Raw genomic sequence first — 9,307 nt, 5'->3', positions numbered from 1 at the left:
AAAAAGTCAAACTGAATCAAACCAACCCGAAATTACATTTATAAAATTTCAAACATATTTTATACATAAAAATATTTATTTATAATGTAATTTATAAATGTTTCTTTAAATTTTTCATAGTTTTTTGTCTTTTAACATATTATTTCAAGATTGGAATTAGAATTTTGAATGGTCCAATAAGTCTTATAGCCCAATGATATTAGTAACTCAAATAAAACTCAACAAAATCAAATCAATACTAACGCTAACAAATGTAATTCATATCTAACACTGGAATGACAATAATGTTGATATCTATTCTTTAGTTTTATATTAGTTTAGAAAGTGAAAATACATAACTTAATTTTTTTTTCTTTAATATCTGGTCATGTAATTAATACTTTTTCTTTAATATCTGGTCATGTAATTAATACTTATTGGCTGTACTTATTTTAGCATGACTTAGTACTTTTAGATTACGATGATCATTTTCTACATGCCTTATAAATTAGCCGTATTTATCGTAGCATGACTTAGTACTTTTTTATTATGATCATTTTATTTTATGCAATTTCATTATTTTTTTCGCTGAATATTTTAGTACAATGTCATCTCTTATCTCATGTTTTGTGTTATTTTCTTAATAAATATCTTAATTAGATAGTTGTATCTTCCTAGGACTAAAGAAATATTTGAAGTACAAGTTATATGTTTTGTATGAAGACTTTACCGGGAAAACCCCCAAAAAACCGAGAAAACCCGAGGTTGAAAAACCCGACTTTTGTTGGTTTGGTTTGGTTTATAGATTTAAAAAACCCGATGCAATTGGTTTGGTTTGGTCTTTAAAAAATCCGAACCAACTAGGTCCATGTACACCCCTAGCTTGAGGCATGTCAATTAAGACACTGTCCTTAAAGATATTTCGCCCGGTATGGGTGTATCCCCCAGGATTCAACAAGCTCTTCTAGTACAAAACTAGGAACTAGAATCTAACAAAGATTTCACAAAATAGAAAACCCAACACACTATAATCTATAAGGAAAAATATGTTTTGTATATGACTCTCGCAGAAAACCCAACAATTCAAAATGAGAAGTATATTTTTCTATGTTTTTCCTTCTACCAAAGATGAACCCATAATGTTATATATATATATATATATATATAGCTATCTTCTAATCTTCTGCTGTACAAAGATTTAAGAATAATAACCGCCATAAAAGATCATAAAGGCAATTTGTCAAATGACCAGATTTAATTTATAAAACCGTTTTACAACGTTAGGAAAGGAATTCAAGAATAATTATATTCTTAATAATGGCTAACAAAAGTGAGGTGATTAATGGCTAGTAAAAAAATAAAGAATATGGTAACTTATTTTTGAAATATTAAATAGAAAATAATATTTTTCTAACATATCTTTGGTCTTATTCTTTGCTATTTCTTACTCTTACAATATTCTAATGCCATCAAATAAGTGATATAAAACCATTACCATCATTTTCTTCAATCCTCTCTCTCCTAGAGTTCATAAGAAGTGGTAAAACATCATGTTCTGTTTCACTTTTGTTTTCTCCAGACGTAGGTGAACTGTTACATTGGATCAAGATTTGCAAAACTTCCTTCATTGTTGGTCTTGACGAAGGAAATGTGCTGGTGCAAAAGATTCCAAGCTTGAACACTGTGCAGATTTCATCAAAGTATCGCGTTTCTTTGATGTCCTGGTCCAATAAATCAGCCATAGGGTGTCCTTTTTGAATTTGGCGCCACGCCCAGTCTGCAAGACATGAATCTTCATCTCCAAGATTGGCTTCTTTTCCAGTCACCAGTTCCAAAAGAATGACTCCAAAGCTATACACATCAATTTTCTCTGTCACTCTAGTTTTTTGCGCATACTCTGAATATACCAACATGAAAATGTCAACATGTATTAGCAATGCTCGTATAAGTTATGCGGGAATTTGTGTACTAAGAATACATGTATCGGCAAATAACTTAAGGAAAAGGTCCCTTAAAGTAATATTGCACTAATAATCTCTAGATTACAATGTACCGCATAAAACAACAGTTGTATTATAATTCATGCAGAAGTAGTAGGTGAACCAAACGGCCCCTTGAATAGGGTCAGCTCAAGCATAGGAGTTTTTAGTCCATGTAACCAAGCTAATAGCTTGTTTGGCCAAGCTTTCAAAATTTATTTATTTTGAAAAGTGTTTTTTGTCAAAAGTGCTTTTCGGAAAAATATTTTTAGGGAGTAGCAGTTCGTGTTCAATAAATTTGAAAAACGCCTTTTCAAATATTAGAACAGTAATTTGTGCTTGGTCAAGATACTAAAAGTGCTTCCGGAGAAAAACTACTGTTTTTAGCTTCTGAAAAACAACTTTTGTTACGATACAAAATCACTTAAAGTATTTTTTCCCTAAAAGCTTGACAACTCAGCTTTCTAAAATAAGCACTTTTTGAAAGAAAAAAAATGCACTTTTGCCTTCCTAGAAGATTGACGAAACATGCGATAGCTTTTTAACTCTATAATAATGATGCTGAGATAAGTTGATGGTCTTATACCTGGAGCAATGTACCCAAAAGAGCCAGCTATTGCTGTCACTGTGTTATCTCCGGGCTTGAATAACATCCTGGCTAAGCCAAAATCTGCAATTTTCGCATTGAACTGAGTATTCAGTAGGACGTTGCTCGACTTCACATCGCGATGAATAATAGGCGGTGAGCAGTCATGGTGCATGTAGCAAAGACCTTGAGCAGCTCCTAGCGCAATTTGCAGCCTCTTAGGCCATTCCAATACCAAATGTGTTGATGAATTCAACCTTTTCTTTGAGTGAAGCCATATATCCAAACTCTTATTCTCCATATATTCATATACAAGAAGCTTTGACTCTTCACTAAAGATGCAGCATAACAGTTTCACTATATTGGAGTGTCGAATCGTGCCTAATATCTGAACTTCTGCAAGAAACTCTTTCTCATGCTTATGATCCAACCTTTCGTTTCTCCAAATCTCCTTAACAGCAACGCAGTTTCCTGATCGACTTAAGGGCACGAGGTAGACCTATTGGGATCAAAATGACAAGGCGTCATACGGAAGCTAACTATTGCAAAGCTTGAACAACGATAAATTAGAAATAAATAGGAAAATACACCAAAAGAATTTTTTTGAAGTAAAACACAATTATGATAAAATTCAAATGGAGATTCCGGGCAAACCGAGACCTGTCAGGATCCTCCACTTCCGATTATGTTGTTTTCCGTCAGATTTGACAAAATGTCTGATTCTGTGAAGTCTAACTTGTGGAATGATGTTTGCTTCCATGTTGAAACCAATTCTTGCTTTCTTTTTCTGTGACTTCTCAACACGAACAGACCATATGAAACTGCCACGAGGAAAGTAACTGCTGCTAAACTAGCAAGAGCCGCAACAAGTTTAACCGGGAATTTGTCTGACCTAGTTTCCGCCTTGCAATTACTTCCACAAAGTCCGGGATTATTCAAGAAGCTCGTGGCGAAAGCTGTCTCTAACTGACTTGGGATTCTACCGGACAGGTGATTAGATGACAGGTTTAGTGAAGTTAACTTTAAGTTACCTAATTCACTTGGAATTTCACCTGAAAATTGATTACTTGACAAGTCCAAATCAATGAGACTTGGTAAAAGGCCAAGTGCACCAGGGATTTGGCCTGAAAGCTGATTTTTGCTGCAATTTAAAGTAACAAGAGTCTTCCATGATGATATATTGGATGGAAACTTTCCAGAAAAAAGATTACCATCAAGAAAGAGTTTGGTTAATTCAGGAAGATTAGTCAATTCTTGAGGGATTTGACCTCTTAAGAGATTATTACTGGCTCTAAACACACTTAGACTGTACCAAGTACCCATTCCAGTTGGTAATTCGCCTGAAAACTTGTTGTTGCTGATATCAACTAGGGATAAATTTGATGCAACTCTATGTGAAAGCTGACCAGTGAGCAAGTTATCATGTATCAACAAGGTAGATAATTTCTCTGCTGTCCATAATCCATCAGGAATTTCACCAGAAATATGGTTCATTTCGACTCGAAGGGACTTCAGAGTGGAACAATTTCCAAGTGAAACTGGCAATTCACCTATACGTGGGGTGACAGAATTAGCTCATGAAAATATAACTCGCTCATTTATTAGCTCAGCTCATCTAATAACTAGGTTAATATGTAGCCCAAATTGACCCATAAAAACCTTGTCAAAATTTTTTTTAAGCACATATTTTCTTTATTTGATATGTATATATAGCCTATATAATAAAGAAAAGAAAGAGTCTTAGCAGGTAGTTCTTCCGATCACATTTACTCGTCCATGTTTAACTTGACACATTCTTTAAAAAGCAATAAATAAAATGATAATTTTACTATAACACCCCTAATTATTATATGTCATCTAAATGTTGGGAAATAAATAGTATAAAATGGGAAGTTATCTCTTGATTGTCCAAGTTGAACAACTAAAAGTGGACATCTATTTTCAGTATAGTGGACAAGTAAAAGAGGACAGAGAAACTACTAAAAAAATAAAAGAACAACAAAAGAAATTAAAACTTATTAAAACTCAGTCCATTTTGACCCGCTCAAATTCAATTCAACCCGCTCATTTGACCCTCTTACCTGTGAGTTTGTTACCAAAAGCAATCATCTTAGATAAAGCCTTGTTATTACAAATCCCTTCAGGCAATTTCCCAACAAATTGGTTTTCTGAAACCTGGAAATCTTCAAGCTTCGAAAATCGACCAAAATCAGGTGGAATTTCACCTGATAATTTGTTTCCAAACAGCTTAACAGTTACCAAAGATGGTAATTTGCCTATTCCCAATGGTATTTTTCCTGATAATTGGTTGTAAAACAAAGACAATCCAGTCAACTTTGTCAGCTTACCAAACTCTTGTGGTATTTTCCCAGTCAAACTGTTGTTACACAAATCAACAACATCTAAATTCAATGAATTAACTGACTGAGGAATTTTACCACTCAATTTATTGTTGTACAAATAAACTATACTCAAATTTTTCAGCTGAAATAAACCATCAGGGATTTTACCAGTCAATCCATTTATGGACAAGTCCAAAAATTCAAGATTTGTCATGTTACCAATATTTTCAGGGATATTTCCAACCAAATTTGCTTCTGTCATCCAAAAATTCCTCAGTTTATTCAACTGTGTGAATCTTGATGGAATTGGTTGTGGAGCAAACTTATTGAAGCTCAACATAAGTGATTCAAGATTCAATAAATTGCCTATTTCTTCAGGGAAAGAACCATCAAAGCGATTCTCGGTTAGCTCGAGTACTTTGAGCTGACTTAATCCACCAATCCCTTTAGGTATATCACCACTGAAGTTGTTGGCAGTTAAGTTTAAGTACTGAAGATTAACCGAAAGGCGGTTAATGTCCTCAGGAAGCGTGCCATCCATGGAGTTATAAGAAAGGTCTAAGAATTCAAGATTTGAGCAGTTGTAAATATCAGGAAAGTTTCCTGGGATGAAATTGTGGTTCAAATCAAGAAATGTGAGATTTTTAAGATCACAAATGAATTCTGGGATTGGTTTAGTGATATTTCCATAATCAAGTTGAATCCCTGTGACTGAATTTTGTGTACAAATTATTCCAGGCCACGAACAATGGTCTAATGATGATGTCCATTTTGTGACATTAGGTGAAGGGGACCAGTGTTGTTTTAGTTTGAGTAAAATGGTATTTTCTTGATTTGAATTTTGTTGTGAATTTACATGGGAGATAAAGGAGAGAAAGGTGAGAATGGAAATTAAGATTTTGGGAGATGGGATTATTCTTTTGGCCATTTTTGTGATATTTTGGTTTCTATGGATATTGGTGATGAAGGTGGCATTTAGCAGAGTTTTTCAAAATTTGAGAAGAAGATAAATGTGGACGGGCATATGGTTGTGGCCTGTGGGATAAATGTCAATATTCCTGGTCAACTATAATAATAAAAGACTTTTTGTTAACTAAAATTCAAACAGTGTTCTGTTTCATCGGTTTCGGCTGGCCCCACTATTAGTGGGTTGATAAACTTTTTCTTCCCATTTTTATTCAAGCATCTGTTTTTGGAATTTATTGATCTTATTAATCTGTTTCTTGCCGTAGAAAAGTATACTATGAAGGTTCTGTTAGAAAAATATTGGAGATGACCACATTAAGAAGAACAAATAACAGACAAATAAAATATGTTAAGAATAATAAAGATAAGACAGAGTTGAAATTAGAAAATCCGGTTCAAGGCACTCTATGGATCGGGCTGTCTTCAAAGTAAATTTCCGTCGCTACCTCAGTGCAAATAGCAAAGTGACGTTCTGCTTCCAAGATATAGTGAACCATTCAGGAATCCTCTAATGTGCACTCAAATAGAAGTTCCGGGAGAACTATTTTAATCTCTCGACTGCTTTAGTAGAAAGAAAGAGGTACGATGTTGAATTTTATGTTGAAGGAATTTTTTCTAAGTCTGAAATATTTCTTAGTGCTGGAAATCTACAACATACCTATTGTTTATAAGGTGTAGAAAACAACTAATACACCTTTTCAAAAAAAAGGATGCAACTCTTAAGATTGGATGACACCTTTTTACAATGAATAGGTGTATCTTTTAAAGAATGGGTAACACCTCTTCGTAATAAATTGCGTCTTTTCAAAGGTGTGTTTAAATTTTGAATCACATCTAAAATAAATTCCCACATGATTCAAGAATTTAAAGAACATAAAAACAGTCTTTTATAATGATGTCAGTAAACGTGTCGTGTGGACTTGAACCTCACTAAGTATGATGAAATCCAACTGGAAGGACTATAGTGAACTTAAGTCTTGAACTAGGACTTTGTAGCCTGATCTTCAAATCAACATAAACATTATGTGAGATTTTTATCGAATTCATAAACAGTGTTGCACATTAACGGCCTTGCACTCGTATCTTGATTCGCGAGTGCTTTGGAAAAAATTCCAATCTCATAGGTTGCGACCTCACAACCACACTCGAATAGGTGAACTCTTCAAGGATATGTGTAACGAAATCATATTCAGCATCATTTGCTATGAATTCATTCAGAGTATGTACTCTTTCTAACCTTTACATCAAGTACCGTGATAATTAATCACTCATCAAGGAACTAAGATAAAAATATAACTATTGACAGGTTTTTTTACCACATTCAACCTTCGTCAAATCTCCAATCAGTAAGGTTGGGTTGCCACCATCAGTAGTTACAAATTAAGGGATTTAGTCCCATTCTCTGAGAATTACAACTTACTTTACGCAAGCTCTTTCTATTTGTTATTCACAATATGTATTAACGAAGTGCACTCCAATACGATTACTCTAATAATTTGTCACTCATAATTGCTCTCTGCCTCAAGCTTGGATGTCTCTTCCGCTTTGAATTTTGCAATAGAAATTTGATAATTACAAAGAAAAATAAATAATTAGAATAGACTTTTCAATAATGATAATATTGATTAAATCTCAAACCATTCTACAAGCCATACCATCACATAGAGGGCTATCATATATATATAAAATTTTAAACTATATCAAGAAATACATGTTTCTTGATATATATTCAATTGAAATAAAGTTTTTCGCCTGAATGATATTTCTCACATCTAACTTTCTTTCATTTCAACTAAGATAATCACGTAATAAGCCCCCACATTGCAAAAGTTCAATTTCTCATATTTAAATTGTTTGAGCATACACATCAGTCTCAAATATAATATATTAACCCCCACATTTTATATGTCAACGCATGAGATCACAAATTAACATTACTATGCATAATCCTTTATTTAAAGTCAACAAGGTTTGATCATATGCATGATTAAGCATGAAATAAATTCATCCAAAAAGAGAATATCTACCGTACTTTAATAGGTGTGGACATGGAATGAAACACTCAAACAAATATATTATGTTCTTCACAAGTCACAAGAAAGACTTCAAATTTTATAAGATTTTGAACCTTTAATAAATCCCAAAAGTTTGTATACATGAAAATGTAATTTTTATGACCTCAAAATGCCATAATAATTTTCAAGTATAACTATCTATTTTTTTCTTTATAAGCAATTTACTTTATATCACTTCATTCTCATTTCCACAATCTTAAAGTGATGAACACAATTTTTCAAGTATTGATATGATCCTTATAAATAAAATATTTCATACCATCTCACAATTTGAAAATTAACTTCACATATAACCTTTACGCAAGAATAACGGATCACACTAATAACATAAGAAAATGTTATTCCTAAAATTAACAAGCATTTGATGATCATCATATAAGTGAATCATCTAACCTCATATTATGAAAACAATTTCATGAAAATCACAGTGATAGAAATTTATAAATAAATAATTAGTAGAGTTAAGAAAGTAGAACCCCATTTATTATTACTTTCTTCTTGATTTGTTGTTGGCCACGTTTGCCACATCAGAATCAAAGTAACTGCGGCCTTAGACAATTTCGTGTGATGATCTTGCTACACCTTTTAAAAACTTTAAAACAATCTGGACACCAATAAATTCAAAAAGGAGGATATCTGGGGGTACCCATTTCTTCTCTAGGTCCCCTGATCTTAGACAAAAGATCAGATAAAAAATACCCTAATAAAATCAAATCTCAGTAACCCCAAAAGGAATATATCAGAGACTCAGCCACACTTGCCCCACCGACACCAACTCCAGATAACGAAACGACAATTCTTTTTTTTTCTTTTTTTCTTTTCACTCTACGTATTTGAGAATAAGTCTTACAGACATGTATTTCTTTATTTGATCTCTTATTTACATTTGATGACTTAAATTCAAGTATAATCCCTTCCATATCTCAAGTATTGTGTAAAGGATAAGTTGATCACATGATAAATCTATCTTTTGTTCTTAAGATTTGGAAAATAAGTGCACATGATAAATGATGAGATATGCTATTTTGTGTTTTGATGATGTGACAAACTCTCAAGGAACCGGATAGAGACCAGATACTCGATCAGGTCCCCTGTGAGTTGTACGGTCAACTCTACAGCTGAAAGTTGCGGTACTGTACTGACTAGCAAAACTGCAGCAGCACGGCTGCAGTTTGCTAGAGGCCAAACCAAAGGCTGAATTGTCCCTATCCATTGTCACATGATCCTCATATGCTCCCCAATATATATACAACATGTTACAATGCTAAACCTAACACCTGAAAAATCTAAAACACACATTTCTCTCAAGTGCTAGCCGCCACTGCTCTCCGAGTCTTGTCAAGAACAAAGCTGCTGCAAACTCAAGGACCAGCTACCAAA

General features: G+C 33.5%; 1 protein-coding gene across 1 annotated transcript; it reads right to left on the bottom strand.

Annotated features, from left to right (window-relative positions):
* Window positions 1-1,353: 1,353 nt before the first annotated feature.
* LOC132636831 (receptor-like protein 52) lies at window positions 1,354-5,915 on the bottom strand. The gene is made up of 4 exons (XM_060353870.1): window positions 4,626-5,915; window positions 3,205-4,094; window positions 2,545-3,043; window positions 1,354-1,876 (listed from the first exon to the last, which is right to left on the bottom strand). Exons 1-2 carry the CDS (start codon window positions 5,812-5,814, stop codon window positions 3,208-3,210), a joined length of 2,076 nt encoding a protein of 691 aa, XP_060209853.1. The 5' UTR covers window positions 5,815-5,915; the 3' UTR covers window positions 1,354-1,876; window positions 2,545-3,043; window positions 3,205-3,207.
* Between the last annotated feature and the right edge of the window lie 3,392 nt (window positions 5,916-9,307).

The sequence above is a fragment of the Lycium barbarum genome, chromosome 4 (assembly GCF_019175385.1).
Source record: "Lycium barbarum isolate Lr01 chromosome 4, ASM1917538v2, whole genome shotgun sequence".
In the NCBI taxonomy this organism is placed as follows: domain Eukaryota; kingdom Viridiplantae; phylum Streptophyta; class Magnoliopsida; order Solanales; family Solanaceae; genus Lycium; species Lycium barbarum.
This window is presented reverse-complemented; position numbering and strand designations above follow the sequence as displayed.

Excerpts from the sequence above, each read along its gene's own strand:
- LOC132636831 (XM_060353870.1), bottom strand. The coding sequence starts at position 5,814 with ATGGCCAAAAGAATAATCCCATCTCCCAAAATCTTAATTTCCATTCTC. Across the intron at positions 4,095-4,625 it reads TTTTGGTAACAAACTCACAG|GTGAATTGCCAGTTTCACTT; the intron begins GTAAGAGGGTCA and ends CCCCACGTATAG.